Genomic DNA, 18,686 nt, shown 5'->3' on the forward strand with positions numbered 1-18,686 from the left:
TAGGAGCTGGCACTGAATACCAAGTGGCTTCTGCTGCCCAGAGCCCTTTCTCAGCCTCCTCTCCCAGACTCTGCCCCAGAAGGAGCTGCCCACCTTCTCTGGACAGACACCCTGCCCGGGTCCCCCCAAGGTGCTCCTGTCGCCTACAGGCTGTGGTGTGCCCCCTCCAGGGGTGCAGAATGAGGCAGCCAGGACCAGTGGGTTGTAAAAGATTTGTTTAATGCCCCAGTGCTCTGAGGAGAGACTCCAGACAGGGGGAGCAAGGAGTGGGACAGGCCTCCGTGCTCCCATGCCAGGCCCCCTGGCAGTCAGGACGGGGAACTAGCTAACGGCAGGGCAGGGAGACCCCATTGCTCCCGGTGACTCCAGGACACGTGGGAAGGACTTTGCGTGAGAGGACAGCAAGAGCCCACCCAGCCCCCTCCAGGACCTGAGACTGCCGAGGTCACTGAACTGACCACGGAGGACCTCTGTCACTGGGGGCCCACAGTCCGCATCTCCAGGCAGAAGCCAGAATCGCCCGAGTCAGCTGCCGCCACTGACCCTGACGGCGCCAGGCGGGCACCCAGCCGACCGGAGCCAGAGTAGCTGACCCCTCACACTTCTGACTCCAGGCTGGAGATCCGCCTCCACGTACAGGGTCCGGGGAAGCTGTGTGTCCCGCAGGCCGCCCTGCTGACCTCTTCCAGCCCCGCACTGTCCCTGTAGCCTGTGCTCAGCCCCAGGGTCCTGCCCCTGCGCCTCGGAGGCCCCCAGGCCCCAGGGAGCCAGGGGCCGTGGCTGGCACAGGGGGGCAGGGGGGGGCACACAGCCCCCCAGCAAAGCGGCAGGTGGGCGTGGGCGTGCAGGCAGGCGTGCTGTCTGTGCCAGGCGGGGACCCTGGCCCACACGCCCGCCCGGCAGGCCTCCCGGTAGGACGGCGCCGGCGCCCAGTGCCCGCAGGCCGGGCGGCCACACCCCGCGGGCAGCGACCGGGGCCGGGCGAAGGCCTCGGCCACCGAGCTGGGCAGGGAGGCGTGGCGCGGGCGCGGGCCCCGGGCCCAGGCGGCGCGCAGCAGGGCCTCCCGCCGCGCCAGCTGCTCCGGCCCGAGCAGCGGCAGGTCCTCCGGCTCCGGGGGCTCCGGGAAGAGCGGGAGGAAGGGGCGCCCCGACCGGTCGGCCCGAGGGAAGGAGCTGTAGTGGCAGCGCTCGGGCGACAGGGGGCGCTCTGGGAGCGCGCGCCGCTCGGAGGCCGCCAGGTGCCGCTCGGAGGCCGCCAGGGGCCGCCCGCCGGGCCCCGCGCGCACCTGCCGCCGCGCCTCCCGGGCCGCCGGGCCCGACACCCGGGAGACGTCGGGCAGCGACGGCCGCGGCGTCGGGGGTCGGCCGGCGGGCGGCGGGGCCCGGGCCCCCGGCGCGGCGCGGCCCCCGCCGGGCGGCCCCCAGCCCGTGGGGCTGGGCTCGGGGGACGGGCGGGGGCTGGGCGGCCGCGGGCCGGGGCAGGCGGGCGGTGGGGGCGCGCGGCGGCCGCTGCCCCAGCTCTCAATGGTGCGCGCCGCGCGGTCCAGGGAGCTGCTCACGCCCGCCGTGGTCACCATGTCGCGCGCCGCCTGCAGCATCTTGAGCACGCTGGCCTGGGCCGAGCCGGCGGTCAGGTCCGGGCTGGGCGGCCGCGCGGGGCTGGCCAGGCTCTGCACCCCGCTGAAGCAGCTGTAGATGCCCTGGGCGGCCGGGAGGAGACAGCCGTGAGCGGCCAGCCCCCCTCCGGGCGCCCACCTCCGGCCCAAGCCCCGGCCCAGGTGTCCCCAGGGCCCAGGGAGCAACTGACATTGGGTAAGCGCCTCCCGTGCTGCCCGCACGGTGCCACTGTGAGCACGCCTGCCCGGTGCCCTGTGAGCACACCTGCCCGGTGCCTGTGAGCACACCTGCCCGGTGCCGCTTCGAGCACACCTGCCCGGTACCCTGCGAGCACGCCTGCCCGGTGCCCTGCGAGCACGCCTGCCCGGTACCCTGCGAGCACACCTGCCCGGTGCCCTGCGAGCACGCCTGCCCGGTGCCCTGCGAGCACACCTGCCCGGTGCCCTGCGAGCACGCCTGCCCGGTGCCTGTGAGCACACCTGCCCGGTGCCGCTTCGAGCACGCCTGCCCGGTGCCCTGCGAGCACACCTGCCCGGTACCCTGCGAGCACACCTGCCCGGTGCCCTGCGAGCACACCTGCCCGGTACCCTGCGAGCACGCCTGCCCGGTACCCTGCGAGCACGCCTGCCCGGTGCCCTGCGAGCACGCCTGCCCGGTACCCTGCGAGCACACCTGCCCGGTGCCGCTGCGAGCACGCCTGCCCGGTGCCCTGCGAGCACGCCTGCCCGGTGCCCTGCGAGCACGCCTGCCCAGGGCAGTCGCAGGCCCTGAGAGGTTCTCCTCCTGGAGGAACACAGCTTGTAAATAGCCGCGAGGGTTCGGCCCGGGTCAGCCTGGCTCCTGGCTCCCGACACCGCCCGGCCTGCTGCAGGGGACTCTGCTTCCCATCTGCTGTGTGATGCCCGCAGGCCTCACTTTCTACCTCGGTAATGGGGCCTTGGCCAGCTCTGACTTCTCTGGGCTGGTGCCCCTAAAGCTGGGGCCTGCCTGGGGGGTGGGGGAGTGGCACCCACCCTGCTGAAGGCCAGCAGGAAGTCCAGCCGGGACGTGTTGGGCACCGAGTGGCGCAGTTTCCAGTAGACCAGGTGCTCCCAGGCGAAGACCAGCAGGGCCAGTCCCATGGCCACGAGCAGCATGTAGAAGACGCCAGCCATGTTGTCGATGTCCAGCTTGCTGCTCATCACCTCGTTCTTCTCATTCTGGCAGATCCCCGAGAGCCACACCGTCTCTAGCTTCTGCGTCTCCCCTGGCAAGGGTGGGGACAAGGGACACACCCCTGGCTCAGGAAAGACCCTCCCAGGGCTCCCCCAAGCCTGGAGCAAAGAGAGGTCTGGAGCCAGGGTGCCACCCCTTTGCAGGACCACACAGGGATCTAGCCCAATGGGGGGCAGGATGGGAGGGTCGGGGGTGTCAATGAGCAGGAAGAAAGGAGAGCCGAGTCGGAGCTGGGGTCGGCGATGCCAGCTGTAGACGTGCCTGCCCCGCACAGGCCCAGTAAAAGCTTGCTGACTGGGCAGGTGACTGGGGCAAAGTTATTGGTCACCGACATGCAGGCACGGAGCTGGGCACACAGGGACAAAAGACCTAGCCCCTGAGGACATGACAGCACTTTCACTGCTATCATTCTCATTCCGTGGTACTGATGGAAAAATCAGTCTTATTTTCTCGCACTGAAACCTCTGGTTTGGGGGCAGGATCAGCAGGACTGCTTAAACATCTGAGCCCCTGGTTCAAGGCAAGCCTGGGCCCCGGGCTCTGGGACTGGGCAGGCCCGTGGCTGGCTCTACACTAGGTGATGCCAAGATGTAAATGGTGGGGACAGGGGTCTAGAGGAAAAAGAAAGGATCTGAGGCTCCCCCCCAAGCCCCATTGTGGCCTGAGCTTCCTCCCTTCTTCCGGCCCTTCAGAGACTCTCCTGTCGTCCTACCTCCCACTCCTCCTGGCAAGCCCACCTCTTCCCCGGGACTTCATGCAGTCCCTCCAAATACCCTCACCCACTGGCCCAGCTCTCACTCCCAGAGACCTCTTCCTGTCCATAGGCCCTGGGACTCAGAGAACAGTAACGGAGATCCTGACCAGCCATCAGGCGGCTGTCCCCCCACCCCAGGATTCCATGGCCCACCCTGGATCCCAGCCCCCCAGCGGCAGCACCCACCATCCCCCAGGAACTGCAGGAGCGCCAGGTCTATGGCCCGCTTCCAATGGGAGTCCTTCTGCATGGCGATGCCGTAGCCAGTGGTGGCAAAGACCTTGCCAGAGCCAATGGTGACCAGCTTGCAGCCCTCATCCTTGCCCGCCATGTAGTTGAGGACGGCAGCATCATAGATGAAGGCGTCCAGCTTCCTGGGGACAGGCCAGGGTCATGTGAGGTGGGGACACCGAACCTGGGGCCTGACAGGGATCTGGGCCCTAGGAGCCCACAGAGCACTAACCAGGAGGGATGAGTGAGCAGGGCCTTCTCCAGTTCCCCTGGGTCCCGGATTCAGAGAAGAACCCTTCCCGCAGCTCAGGGATCCCACCTGCCCTCCTCTCAGAGAGGCCAGGGAACCCTCTACCCCAGAGGACATGCCCTCTCTGCCCAGCCCCTCCACGCCCCGAGGACCCTAAGAAGTCATAACCACCACGTCAGGCCACGGCTGAACCCTGGGCCACACCTCAGCTGAGTCTCTGGGCCACATGGTGGGCATCTAGTTCTGTTTGAAACTTGACCCTGTCCCAAGACCACCTTACCCCCTTCCCCAGGAGCCCTACGGGACACCCCAGCCTCAACGTCCCCACCTTGCGTCTCTCAGGAAGGACCAGAGCTGCGGCTGGTCATCAGGGAGACATGTGTGTAGGGACAGTCAGAGGGTGGGTGCAGAGCTGAGGACCCACCCCATCTTGAGGCTGGTGAGCGCGTCTTCCACCGAACGCTGGTTGAACTTGACCATGTGGGTGTGCATGTCTCGGTAGTTGCTGCGGATGTTGCGCTCCGTGCTGCCGTTGGGCACCGTGCCAAAGCGGAAGGGTGGGTACTGATCCTGAGGCCGCTGAAACTGTGGGCAGAGGGCAGGCGCCCTCCATCACCCTCTGTCCAGCCCCCCAGACACCAACACTCCCCGCCCCTGTCCCCTGGGGCCCGGCCCTGGGGTCTGCGCTTGTACAGTGAGCACTCCGGAGTCCGGGGACGGTCCAGGCCACTCCTGTGTTTTACGGATGGTGACATTGAGGCCGGGTCAGTCACCACTCCATCGGGGGACCTGAGCCTTCCTGCTCCCTGCTCCATTTCAAATCCCCCTCCCCGGTCCCTCAGGCCTGCCCCTGCTCTCGGCACCCCTTGCCCTCCACGAGCCGTGTCCCCAGAACCTTCTTATCACTAAGGCCAGACACGGTGTCGATGTACTGCTCCTGGATCATGAAGGCGGCCAGGTTGGCGGTGTAGCTGGCAAGGAAGATGACGGCAAAGAAGGCCCACACCAGGACCATGATCTTGCTGGTGGTGCCTCGGGGGTTCTCGATGGGCACCGAGTTGTTGAAGACCAGCGCCCACAGCAGCCACACAGACTTGCCGATGGTGAAGGATGGGCCCCCAGACTCTGGGAGTGAGAGCGTGGGCACAGAGGGACTCAGGTCTGCACTGTGCCTGGGGCGGGGCCCCCTCCCCAGCCACCCCCGCCCCAGGGCAAGCCAGCCCACCTTGTTTCTCTCTTTTGTGTATCTGACTGGCCCCTGCAGGTTGTGCGGAAGCCAGAGGCCTCCCCCAGGATCCAGCCTTCCCCCCCCTGCCCCGAAGGGCCCCTGCACCACCCCCCACCCCCACCCCACCCCCACTGATGCTCCCTCTCCCAGGTCCAGCTGAGAGCTTACTCTTGCCACTGGTGAGGTTCTGGTTGTAGCTGACAGGGCTGAAGTACTCAAACATGAAGACCGTGATGGCCACCACAGTGAGACACATGACAAACATCATCACCCACACCGAAGGGCTATAGGGCTCTGGGAACAGAGGGAGGCAGCTCAGAGGCCTCACTACCATCCCTCCCAGAGCCCTGGGTGCAGACAGGTGCATCCATTTGGTCAGAATGGGGCCCATCAGCCCCAAGGACTGAGCCAAGGGGCTCCCTGACTCAGAGCAGCAGAGCCCCAGGAGAGACCTCCTTCATACACCCCAGGGAGGTCAAGCTCTCCAGCATTCTCAGTTTCCCCCTCCCCTTGGCCTGGGACAAGATCCCATCACCCCACCCCAGGAAACCTCCCTTTGACTGCACATCTCCCCTGGATCCCATTCCCACCCCCAACTGCCTTTCAAAAAGAGAGTTTACACCCCGTGCGCTCTCCCCTCCGGGTCCCATTCGCTAGCCTGCAACCTGCTCCGTCCCTCCCCACCCTCCCCCGCCCCCCCCCTCCTCCCCAACTGGCCGGATTCCACAAGGCCAGGGCAAGTTTCTCATTCCCTCTCCTCCCTCACCTGCCAGCATCACTAACCATACTCCTGTTCTGGAAGTGCCCTGCCTGGGCCAGCATTGAGGAGCTGCTTGCTCTGCCTGGAATCAGGCAGGGTCTTTAAAGCTAAGTTTCACTCTTGATCCTACTGACAGGACCCCGAAGTGCCAGGCGCTGGGGAGACCAACTGAGCTTCTCTGACCAGTCTGCTCACTGGCTTCAATCTCCATGAACAAGGAGGCATTCCTGCCATAAGCACTGTGTCCCTTGATGCAGTGGCCATCCTGCGGGGTGGGGTTTGTTGTCTCCTACAGGGCTGGGGAACCCTGCTCAGAGAGGCTCAGTGACTTGTCCAAGACCACCCAGCAGGAAGGAGATTCTCTCCTCTGCTCCTGGCTGAGGCTTGCCTGTCCTCATGGCTCTCTGTAAACCTCACACCACAAGTCCCATTGATCTCTTGGCAGGGCACTTGGTGACCCCAAGGACTATGGCTGTATCCCCAGCAGCTAGAGTGAGGCTTGGCCCAAAGGGGCTGCTCCACAAATGCTGAATTCCCAATCAGGTCACAAACTAGCACCACTTCCCACTCTCTGGGGTGGCTCCCCAACTGCCTGTGAAGCTTCTCCCCCAGGGCGTCCTAGCCGGTGGGACACTTCCTGAAGTCAGCCTGCCTTTCAGGCTTTCCTGCCCTCACTCGGGCTCAGAATGGAACATGGGCTTCACCTCTTCCCTCTCCGACCTACTCTCCTGCAGCCCAGGCCTCTGGCCAAACTCCAAGGCACCCATGGCTGCTGTGCTGGCCCTCTGAGGTCCAGCCCAAACTCCCCATTTCCAGGCACAGCCCTCAGACTCTGGAGCCGCCCCTGCCCACCCTGAGCCGCACCCAGGAAGGCCGATGGGGACACGGTGCCGTTGCTGCGCGCCACCATCACGCTGATGCCCGTCTCCACGAAGGGCACAGAGAAGTCCACGATCTCGGAGCGCTCCTCGTTGATGGTGAGGGAGCCGATGGCCATGTCTGCCCGCTGGTAGTACACCTGGGGCCATGGGGGCCAGGGCCGGGTTGGAGGAAGGGTCCCACAGGCTGGAGCACCCTCCCCAGCCTCCCCCAGCGCCCCCGGGGGCTTAGTTGGCTGTTGCCATCTGGGGTCCTCAGAGCTCCACTTGCAATAGGGACGACCCCAAGGAGCATTACTGGTGACAGCCCACTTTCCCTGCCAGCTGGGAGAGCCTTGGGAGCTGGGCCCAGGCCCCACCCTGACTGACCCCCAGCACAGGAACATCAAGGGGTGACTGAGTGATGCGTGGGGCCTGGGGTGGCGGGCGGGCACGGGGGGTGGGCTCAGGTGGACCTCAGGGGTGGGCCTACCTCCCCAATCATGCCATTCCACACGCCTCGAACCCTCTTGCCATGCTTGCCATTGGTCACCAGGTACAGGTCATAGGAGAACTTGACCACCTTGGCCAGCTTCTTGAGGATGTCAATGCAGAAGCCCTTACAGCACAGCTTGGTGTAGGGGGCCGTGTCACCACTGCTGCCACCAAGAGACCAGAGCAGACGTCAGGGCCAGCAGCTCCTCCGGTTTGGCACGTGGCCCCCACCCCTCTACACGCCTGCCAGCGTGTGGCAGCACGCAGCTCCCACGGGGCCTTCCCGTGTGTTCTCGCAGACCTGAAGGTGTGGTTGCTCTGCCTGCGGCACGGCACAGTGTTGGGCACACAGCCGCCCGTGCCAGGGTCCGGGCTCTCCACAATGACAAAGGGCCGCTCTTCCAGCGTGGCCACCGTCAGGTGCCGGCTGTCGACTACAGGCTGCAGAGACGCACTATAGCGAGGCCACACCGGGTACTTCATGTGCAGGACGCCGTGATCCCAGCGCCCCACCTGCAAAGGGCGACCAGCGTCAGCCTGGGACCTCCACCCCCACTACCCCCACCCTCTAGGTGGGGGCCTCTGGTGGGGGCCTGCCGGGGCCAAGAATCCCCCTCCCTAACCTGGGGATAGCGGGGCAGGAGCATCTGGGGACCAGGAGAGTCGGGGCAAGGAGCTGGGCATGGACAGGAAGGGAGGGCTCCCTGCAGCCTCCTCCCAGCCTCTGGTCCCCATGCTTTTCCCATCCAGCCCCCACACTTGCTGCTGGCCCACAGCATCTTCCCGGGGCCCAGACCTGAGCCTGTGTCACCACACTCCTCACCCCCCACCCAGACCTCAGTATAAAGTCCTTCTTCACTCAGGTCCAGTACCCCAGACCTCCTGCACTCAGGTCCACCGCACCCTGCTCTTCCTCAGTCTCCACACCCCCCAAACACATCACTTCAGAATGCCTCAAACCCTTCTGCCCCTCTGTCTAAACCAGGCTGGTATCCCTCCCTGATGGGCTCCTACTCAACCCTCCACAGCGCAGCCCAAATGTCCCAACTTCTGTGGATCCTTCCCCAGTTTGCTCCTCTGAAGGCAGAACTGATTTTTGGGCCTTCTCAGTACCCCCGTAATGCTGTGCACGCCTTTCTCCTGCTGATCTCCCCAAATTCTACTTGTTTACATGTCTGGCCAGCCAGCATAGCTGTGGGTTCGATCCCCCAGGGGCAGGACTGTGTGATGAGAGAGCCCGACAAGTTCTACGGTGGAGGGAGGCCAGGGTGCCCTGGGAGCCCTGAGCAGACGTGCCTCACCCACCCTGGTGCAGTGCAGTTGCTTCAGCTGAGACCTGGGATGAGGGGCTGGATGAAGGACAGAAGGGACCCTCTGCTCAGCTGTGGGACAAGAGGGGCTGGGGACAACATGAGACGGCACCGAGGGACCCTGGGCTCACCCCCTTCTCACCATCTCCCAGAGGCGGTGGCGGTTGAGGGCGATCACAACCATGGTGGGCTGGACCAGGTACCCACCAGGGCTGAAGGAGAAGTCTCGGCCCTCCCAGGTGACATTCAGTAGGTGCCTGCAATGGGGGAGAGAAACCAGGGGTGTCCCCGCAGCCCTGCCCAGGACCAGAGGCCGCCTCCCTCGCCTTCTGCCTCACCTCCGTCACCACCACCAGGAAGCACTGACCGCGCCCTTATTGCTCTGGTTCCCTGTATTGACACACACCCTCTGCAACCCTCGACACACCTTCACACCCGGCTTTTTTCTTTATTTTGTTCCCAGTTGAGGAAACTAAGCCCAGAGAGGTGAGGCACCTTGGCAACCCAGGCTCACAGCGAGCGGGAGGGGAGGCCAGCGGGGCGACGGTCCCCGCCCCCACTCCCAGGCCCTGGGCAGGTGCCCACCTGTAGAAGGCCTCCCGGGCAGGGCTGACGGGCCCGGGGTGGCCACGGCAGTCCCCGGCCGGGGAGGGCAGGGCGCCGTGCTGCCGCTGGTAGCCGTGGGCGCCCAGGGCCAGGATGGCCACGCCGTCGCGGACCTTCTGGCGGAGGCTGAGGCGCCAGCTCTCGGTGACGACGCTGATGAGGCCCACGGGGAAGGCGGCGGGGGGCGCGTCGGTGCTGCCCAGCGCCAGGCTGGGCACCAGCCACACGTGTCCGGGCCCCACCAGGCCGGCCTGCGCCGCCTCGGCGAAGAGCACCTCGGCCTCCTCGCGCGAGCAGTAGGCCACCAGCACCGGGGCGTCGAGCTGGCGCAGCAGGCGCTGCGTGTGTGCGCGCTGCCCGCCGGGGCCCAGCTCCAGGGTGAGCACGTCCAGCAGCCGCCAGCTCAGGTAGCTGGCGTCGGCCGCGGCGCGCACCCCCTCCAGGAAGAGCGCGTGCCCGGGGTGCAGGCTGGTGATGACGGCGAACGCGCTCCAGTCGTACTCCTCCAGCACCTTGAACAGCACCTGCAGCTGCTGCTCCAGGGACACGCCCAGCTGCAGGAAGGCGGAGCCCGGCTCCTGGGGGCGGGGCGGGGCGGGCGGGGCGGGGCCTGAGTCGGGGGCCCTCGCCCCGCCGCGCCCCGCCGCGCGCCCCCGCTGCGCTCGCTCCCGCAGCCCCCAGACGCCCCGGGGGGCCCCTGCGCTGCAACACCTGCCTCGCGCCGCCGGCGTGGTTCCTAACCTGCTGCGGGTGGAGAATCACCCCAAGCGCCCCCCGCCCCCCGCCCCCCCCCCAGGCAAGGCCGGGATCAAAAACCAGCTGCAGCAGCTGCAGCCCGCGGAGCTTGTGGGACATAAATGCAGATGCCCGGGCGCATCGCGCACCCACTGGATCAGAACCCCTGGGGATGGCGCCCGTGAGTCTGTACTTTTAACGAGCTCTTCGGCTTCATCCTTGAATCCTCTAGTTTGGGAAGCCTCCGACCCTCAGACCCACTGAACTGGAATCTCAGAGGTGGGCCCCTGGGCGTGTGTATGTTTCTAAAGCACCGTGAAGGCAGAGAAGCGCTGTGCTGAGAGCTCCGCGCGGGCCCCAGGATAACTCGGAAAACACCACCCTCCCCGGAGCCCCGGAGATGAGAAAGTTCCTCCTCTCCACCGCCTCCATCATCACAAATGCCCAGGGCCCTGCCCGCTGGAGCCAGGCTAGCGCCCTCCCCTCCTAAACTGTGGGCCGCCTCTCGCCCCTACATGCCCTCCAAGATTTCATCACACTGCGACTGTCCCAGTCTTTTTAAAGAGCAAATCCGGGACAACCCTACAGGACAAGTAACCCAGTTCCTTCAACAAACAAATTGCAACAAAAAGACAGAGACGGAGGAGGATCCTAGAAATTGAGGCTCAGAAGCCACATCCGCAGATCACCACGTGGAAACCTCATTTGTTCCTTGATTCAAGCAAACAAACGTAAAAATAAGCATGTATGATGTTTATGAAACTATGGGAAAATTTGAACACTGCCCCGGATGTTTGATGATGCTAAGAAATTTTTATTTTTTTAGATGTGATCGTGTATGGTGGTTTGGTTTTTATGCCTTTATCTATTAGAGGTATATACTGAAATATTTCTGGTTGGGACAACAGGATGCCTGGGCTTTGCCTCAAAATGACACAGGAGAGGGGCACCTGGGTGGCTCAGTGGTTGGGCATCTGCCTTCCGCTCAGGTCATGATCCTGGAGTCCTGGGATCGAGTCCCTCATCGGGCTCCCGGCAGGGAGTCTGCTCCTCCCTCTGCCTGTGTCTCTGCCTCTCTCTGTGTCTCTCATAGTAAATAAGTAAAATATTTTTTTTAAAGTGACACAGGAGAGGGGGGAAGTGAGTGGAGGTAAGGATGGGGCAGGGTTGGCCAGGGGTGGATGGTACATGGGGTCCTTATATTCTTCTGCTTTTTATGTCTGCTCAAATTTCTCCATAATAAAAAATAATCATAAAAGAAAAGCATATCAGATCGGTCTGTCCCCTCAGCACCTTCTTGGGCTCCCCCAGTTACTTAGAACAAAACCCAAATATCTTTCTATGTGTTCAGTATCTCACCTTCCTCTCCAGCCTTCTCTCAAAATCTCCCAGCTCCTTCTGCCTGCTGCCTTCACACCCCCTGATGCCTCTAGCATCACTGTCTCCCACTCCACACACCCCCCCAAAACACACACAACTTGCCAACTCTCCTTCATCCTCCCGACCTTAGCTTCAATATGACTTCTTAAGAGAATGTCTCTGCCCAACCCCCTACACACACGGGGCCCTCTAAGACCCTCCTGCGTTTTTCCTTCAGAATACGTGTCCCAGGGGATCCCTGGGTGGCGCAGCGGTTTGGCGCCTGCCTTTGGCCCAGGGCGCGATCCTGGAGACCCGGGATCGAATCCCACATCGGGCTCCCGGTGCATGGAGCCTGCTTCTCCCTCTGCCTATGTCTCTGCCTCTCTCTCTCTCTCTGTGACTATCATAAATAAAAAAAAAAAAAAAAAAAAGAATACGTGTCCCAGCTATGACTGCAGATGAATGTGTGTTTAGAACACTCTCCCCACGTGATGCAAACTCTGTGAGGGCATCCCAGGACAGTGACCTGCCACCAAATGGTCTCCCTGCAGGTTAACTGCACCAGGTCCTCTCCCCAGCTTGGCCCCTCTGCCCCTGGTTCTGGAGCTTGACCAAGGAAGGCCAGAGAAGCAGAGGGAAGGGGGGCCAAGACTGCCCACCAAAGCCAGAGGTGAGCTCACCACCTGCACCCATTCATCTAGACACAAAGTGAAAGCAGCCCAGGAAATTTATCTTCTAGAACATAGGAACATCGTTTCCATGGCCTTCTTTCTCCCCACTCCCACTCCCCCGCCAATGTCGCACCCTCAACCCCCACCTCCCTGCTGGTCCCACCCGATCCCAGCTGCCCAGAACCTAAGTCTCTCCCTGGCCATGCCTCAGTCCCGCTCCTGCAGCCCCAGCCTGGCTCCTGGCCCAAGGGATGAAGGGACAGGGGTTTGGACAGGCACCTTGGGGGTGAGGACCACAGCAGAGCCCCCACTGATGCTGAGGATGGGCACGTGGGTCTGGGAGGAAATGAAGTCCAGGATCTGGGCCACCGCCTCGGTACCCACGTTGTCCTCAAAGACAATGCCGTGGACACGGGCCGCACCCAGGAGTCCGCAGATCTGGGTGAGGAGGCTGCTGGGGTTGGTGTTGTTGACTCCCACGGTGAGCGGCTGGATCTCCAGAGGCAGGTCCATGAAGCTCTGGGAGGTGAGGCGGGTGCGCGCCTGGGCCTGCGGCGGCCCCGAGCTGCCAAACACCACGGCCACGGTCACAGCCTGCTCACCCTGCCCCGGGCCCAGCCCCGCCCAGGCACCGAGGAGTGAGGTGAGCAGCAGGGCCGGCCCCAGGGCGCCACCCATGTCCACCGGAGGGTCCTGCAGAGAGATCCGGATAGGGAGACAGAAGCACAAAGAGAAAAGATGAGCACGTGGACAGGAGGTGAAGGCCGGCGTCAGAGACACACACCCCGAGGGAAAGAAAAGAGGGAACATCTCCTTCCACAAAGAAAGGCAGAGAGGAAGGGACAGCCAGACACAGATAAAGAGAAAGAGACGGTCTAGCTGAGCGTCCCCAGAGCCGCCTGGAGGGGCCGGGGCTGGAAGGACGCGAGTCCCCAGAGGTGCTCACTACTTCCATTCTGCTGTTGTGCCGGAAAGGCCAGACCTTTGGAAACTCCTCTGTCTGAGCTCTGCCCCAGAAAGGCACACTGAAAATGCTAGTCTGGTGTCCAAGTGCGTGGATTTGAGTCAGACAGACCTGAGTTCAAGTCCCAGCTCTGCCACTAGCTGTGTGATGCTGGGGAAGCCACTGAGGTACGTTTTCTCAAGATAATCACGGGACCTACCTCCTACGCAGTGGCAAGGAGGTTACCCACTGCTATCAGCATCCTTGTCCTATAGGTGACAGCTGCACGTCCAGGTGAAGGAAGGCAGCGTCTGTGACACTCCCTGCCCTGCCTTCCATATTCTCCATCCTAAATGGAATCTAACATCGCCGAAGGCCCTGCTCTGTGTGGCCCTGCCTGCCACAGGACCCCCCCATCCTGGACACCAGACATCCCCACCCTTCCCCCGTGGCCTCAACTGGTAGCAGCCATTCCACAGCCCGAGTGTGACACCACTGACCTGGTCGGGGCTCAGGATCTCCTGAAACCCTGAGGCGTCTTACACATGAGCTGCTTCCCCAGGCCATCGCTGGTGTGCAAGATTTTTTTGACCTAACCCAAGGACGTGACGTGTATCCCTGCTAAATAAACATCATTGCTTTGGACTGGAACCAACAGCCAAGCCAGTGAGTGGTGCCCACTGACGCAGCTCTCCCTCCCCGCTGGCCATCGGCCACAGCTATGCCACCTTCTCCATCGTCATCACATCCCCAGCAAAACTTCTGAACAAGAGAGCCAAAGGGTGACCAGGGTGAACCTGGTTTAATTTAGGCTGAGAAGACAAGATTTTTGGCAGGGGAGGGAATACTCATTTTGGTACCCTTGAAATCTCCTTCTCCCCTTATCCCCCCACGCCCACCCCCACCCCCACCGCAGGTATGGTTTCATAGTACAGCGACTCAGACTGGCAGCCCAGAGACATGCGTGAGTCTGGGACTGGAACCTAAACCAGCCTCAGCTACCACCAGTCAGGGACCCCGAGAAGGGCACCACCATGCTTGCTCCTCCCTTTGCAAGGCCTTTCTGTGCCCATCTCTGCCCACAGCCCAGTCCCCGTAGTTCCCTATCCCCAGGGCAGCCCCAAGCCCCCCATCTCTGCCTCCCAGCTCTGAGCTTCACATCTGTGCTGTCCAGAACAGCGGCCACCAGTCACAAGTGACTATAGGCACCAGAAATGTGGCTCCTCTGAACTAAGGCTCCACTTTACTAGGTGTAAAATACATGCTGTATATCAAAGACTTAGTATGAAAAAAAGAATGTAAAGTGTCTCATTAATATTCTTTATATTGATTACAGGTTGAAATAGTAGTTTATATACACTGAGTTGAACAAAATATACCGCTAGGACTAATTCCACTTGTTTCTTTTTACTTTTTCTAATGTGGCCACTAGAAAATTTACAATTACACATGCAGCTCTCGTTTTGCTTCTTTTGGACATGACTCTAGTTGTAGGAGCCAGGCATTCCCCCAAAGGGGCACTACCCCCAGAGACTCCCTGGATGGGAAGGTGTCCTCTAGGATTGGGGTTGAGAAGGAGAGGAAGTCCAGGCAGGTGACACCTCTCACCAGGAGTGATCACAGAATACCTCTGGACGGAGAGGCCCCATCAGGCAAGTCTCTCTGAGCTTCAAACAGCAGTGGGCAGATACAAAAAGACTCAGACCCCAGAGCCTCATCCCCACATGACATCTGGCTTCCCCCACAAGGCAGGAGGGTCATACTCCCAGCCCTGGGCCCCCAGTGTCTCCACTCCCCCATCCACCTCACTCCCCTCCGGCCCCACTGGTCCAAAACGTTCTTCTGGCCACCGCACCCCTGCCCACACAGCACAGCTGTTCCCTGGTGCCCACAGACGAAGCCTAGACACCTTCATCCCATGACCTGAGCCCCGCACACCAGGACACCCATCCATTGTCTCCTCTCCTCTCCTCCCACACTCTTGGGGGTCTGTTGGCTAGACAGCCCCTCACTATCCTCGTCTCCGGGTCTCTGCTCTGTCGTTCCCTGAGGCTGGAATGCCCCCTTCCCATGGCCTCTCTCTTGTCTACACAACAAAATTCCAGAGCCCAACCTAAATACCTTTCCCACCAGGCACCTGCCCTAGTCCCTCCAGCTTCTGGACACTTGGGGGTGAGTAAGAAGATATAGGGCCTGTGTGGGGCTGTAGGCCACCTCTTTCCTACCCCACCTCCCCACCTCCCCTGGAGCAAGAAGCTCCCAGTTATGGCACTTCAGTGACTGGCAGGTATTTGGCCACCCTCCATGCCGCCCCTGCCACACACCTGACTTTGGTTTAGGAACCTCTGCCCACCCTCTCAAGGTATCCCACCTTTCACTAACGGGCTAAGTTAATGAACACTGGCACTCCAAAAAGGCCCAGGGGAGGATGGCAGTGGTCAGGCCTCTGAGACACCCGGCAGCGTCACCTTGAGCTCCCCAGCACCTCCCCAGGCTTGCAGCTCCCGTCGCCGCGCCCCAGCCCCCTCCCCCATCCCGGGGCAGGCTCCCCCCCCCCCCCCCCCCCCGCAGGCTGCGCGGATGTGCGCACGTGCACACTCGGCCCGACGCTGGACGCTCCCCCCTCTCCCAGGCCGGAGCCTGGGCCCCAGGGACGCGCCCACCCACCAGCTGCGCTGCTTCGGGGGAGCCGAGGGGCCCAGGCTGCTCTGCCCGCTGTGTCCAGGGCCCTTTGGTGAGCGGCCTCAACTTTGCCGTCGGGTTTCCCTCCCTCCATCACTTCTGCTGAGCTAACATCCGCACCGGGCGTCGGGGAGAAGCCCGCCCTGCATCTCGCTCCCTCCCACCGGCGCGGGCCCCCAAGTCTCCCTCCAGGATGAACCCCCCGCCACGCCCCCCCCGCTGTTTCCACCCCGGCCCCCCGGGGGGCGCCCTGCCCCCTCCCCTTGGCAGGAATCTCTTACACTCGGGCTGTGAAGTTCGGGGTATTTTTAGGCCGGCGATAAATAATTCATAGGGAACGTGGCATCAGGCTCCCCCCGCGGGAGGACGGGGCGCGAGCGGCTAGAGCCACCGTCACCCGCGGCTCAAGGACACTCGCGATGCGGCGGCGGCGGCGCGGCGGCGGCGGCGGCGGCGACTCCGGGCTCCGGGACCCGTGCCACGCCTCCTGGCGGCCAAACTGGGCACCACGTCCGCGCCCCCCGCCGCGCGGCCGCACCCCCCCCCTCCCCGCAGGCGTCCGCGGCTCCCGCGCCCCCGCCCCACCCCCCGCGAGCTCCGCTGGCTGGGGAGGGGGCGCGTGCTCGCCTGGCAGGCCGGGCTGCGGGCGGGGCGGGGCGCCGGGGCTTGGGGCGGACCCAGAAGTCTGGTTTCCAGGTACCGGGGCCCCTTCACGCTCCTATCCAGATTCTTAGTACGGAGTTTAGGGGCCGACCTGAAACCGACTGGCGCAGCCGGAAACTAGACGGGCTCCAGGACAGAGCGCCTGAGCCTTCCTCGACTTCCCTGTGGCCCCGGGTCAGAGGCGGAGCCGGGGCGGTACCACCGCGGGAGGCCTGGGGGACCCCGAGCCAGAAGTCCCGCCGGGCGAGCAGGGGGGCGGGGGGGGGGAGCTCGGGTGCATCAGTGGTGCGAGTGTCAAGAACCGGGCTGGGATCCCCGCTTCGCTTCGCTCACCCAGCAGGACCTGCCGATGGGTCTTGGGGCGCACCGCGAGGTTTTCCGGCCGCTTGATGCCCTCCTTCCCAAGTCCCTGGCCCTGCCCTCCTAGGCCTGGGCTCCAGCGCCTTCCGCCGCAGGAGGCTCGGGGTTTCCCTTCCCCGCCGTCGGGGATCCTTGTCGACGCCCCGGGAGACCGCAGCTGCCCGCCGGTGCGACAGCCAGGGCCCAGCGCTCCGGGCTCACGGCCCCCCCGGTGCTCTTCGCCCAGCCCTCCTTTTGCGCCCTCGGAGCCCGGGTCCTCCGGGCGTTGGGTCCGCGTTTGGGAAGACCCCCCCCCCTGCAAACCCCGTGAAGCAGGGGCTGATTCCCTGAGGTCAGGGGAGGGAGCCTTATGCCCGGCCGGCCGGGGAGCAGGAGGAGAGCCCGGGGCGGGGGTGGGGGGGATGTAAGGACCTGGGGGACTCGCAGCGTGTGACGGGGCGGGGGTGTCGAGGCAGAGGCGCGCAGAAGGTGCTCGGCGAACCCCGGGAGGCGGGGGCCGAGCGCGAGGCGTCCCCGACAGCCCCCTGGGTCCCCTCCGCCTAGGCCCTCTCCAGCCCCCCGCGCGCAGCGGCAGCCCCGGCTCCCGGCCCAGCTCCCCGCCCAGCGGCTTCCAGCAGCAACAGTTGCGGGGCCCGCGGCCCAGACTCCCGCGTCCCCGCGCCGCCCCCTGCCCCGCGGCCCCGCGCCCCCCCCCCCGGAGGAGCCGGAGGGCTCGGCGACCCGGGAGGCGAACGTCTTGGGCGCTCGCCCGCGTCCTTCCCTCGCGTCCGCCGCGCGCCCGTCACCTCGGCCTCCCGGCCTCGCCTCCTCTCCGCCCGCCCGGGTCCGAGTCCCAGGCCAGGTCCCCGGTGTCGCGGGGCCCCGGCCGCCCCCTCCTCGGGCTCCCCGCGCCGGCCAGACCGCCCCCGGGGCTCCCGCGTCTGCCTCCGCCGTCCTTGCCCGCGCGGCGCCCGAGCCCAGCCCCAAGTTGGCGGCGAAGTTGGCGTCCCCGGCTCGCCCCCGCCGCCCGCCACCCGCCACTCACCGGGGGGAAGGGGCGCTGCGCCCGCGCCGAGAGCCCGCGCCGGCCGCCTCCCGCGCGCTGCATGTCCCCGCGCCTCGGCCCCGCGCTGGCGCGCTCCGTCCTAGCTCGGCGGGCACCGGAGCCCGGGCAACGCGGGGCCCGTGTCCGTGGCGCGGCCTGGCGGGCAGGGACCCCGGCCCCCGGCCCCCGCCCCCTGCGCCCGCGCCCTCCCGGGGCCCGCTGGGCGCCCGGCTCCGTCCCGGGCTGGGCAGCGCGCGGCGCCTCCGGCTCCCAGGGCTCGCCAGCGGCTGTGCGGAGCGCTCGGCGCCGCCCGCGCGGGCCCGCCCCACCGGGGCCCGCCGCCTCCGCCCCGCCCCGGCCCGCCCCGCCGCCCGCCGCCCGCCGCCCGCCGCCCGCCGCTCCAGGCCCCTCCTAGGCCGGCCGGGCGCGGACGCCTGGGTCCCCTCTCCCCACCCAGGGCCGTGTCCCCGGACCCACGCTGGGGCCAGGTGCGGCCTCGGAGAGACCAACTGCCTGCTTGGAGCCCCGGGTTCGAGCCCACAGCTCGCCAGCTGGGTGACCTTGGCCCGTGAATTCCGCGGATCCCTGTCTCTAAAGTGAGACCAGCCTCTTGGGACTGGCATGAAAGGCGGCGAACAACGCCTTGTACAGGGCAAAGCCCTACAGAGACCCAGGGACTTTTTAAAACGCTTATCCATGTGGCTGGAAAGCAAGAGGTGAAGGCCTTGGGAGTGGCCAGAGAGGGAGGACCCATACCAGATGCTCTGGGCCACCAGGTGGGCCCCGGGCCAGCCGCTGCCACCCAGACTCCTCACTCCCGCCTTTTCTCTTCTTGTTTTGGTTCTGCCGAGGGCTAACAGGAAGGGAACTGGGCCGAGGGGCCAGCAGAGCGGGCAGGCTGGGGTCCCAGGATGCCCGCAGTG

At 64.6% G+C, this 18,686-nt stretch overlaps 1 protein-coding gene across 1 annotated transcript; it reads right to left on the minus strand.

Annotated features, from left to right (window-relative positions):
• Positions 1–217: 217 nt before the first annotated feature.
• GRIN2C (glutamate ionotropic receptor NMDA type subunit 2C) lies at positions 218–17,821 on the minus strand. Its single transcript, XM_055327917.1, has 13 exons — positions 17,764–17,821; positions 12,371–12,784; positions 9,303–9,901; positions 8,860–8,974; positions 7,709–7,920; positions 7,406–7,571; positions 6,920–7,073; positions 5,464–5,589; positions 4,963–5,192; positions 4,492–4,652; positions 3,773–3,960; positions 2,631–2,863; positions 218–1,700 (listed from the first exon to the last, which is right to left on the minus strand). The coding sequence occupies exons 2-13, from the start codon at positions 12,767–12,769 to the stop codon at positions 597–599; spliced, it is 3,687 nt and encodes a 1,228-aa protein (XP_055183892.1). The 5' UTR covers positions 12,770–12,784; positions 17,764–17,821; the 3' UTR covers positions 218–596.
• Between the last annotated feature and the right edge of the window lie 865 nt (positions 17,822–18,686).

The sequence above is a fragment of the Nyctereutes procyonoides genome, unplaced genomic scaffold, assembly GCF_905146905.1.
Source record: "Nyctereutes procyonoides isolate TBG_1078 unplaced genomic scaffold, NYPRO_anot_genome, whole genome shotgun sequence".
In the NCBI taxonomy this organism is placed as follows: Eukaryota; Metazoa; Chordata; class Mammalia; order Carnivora; family Canidae; genus Nyctereutes; species Nyctereutes procyonoides.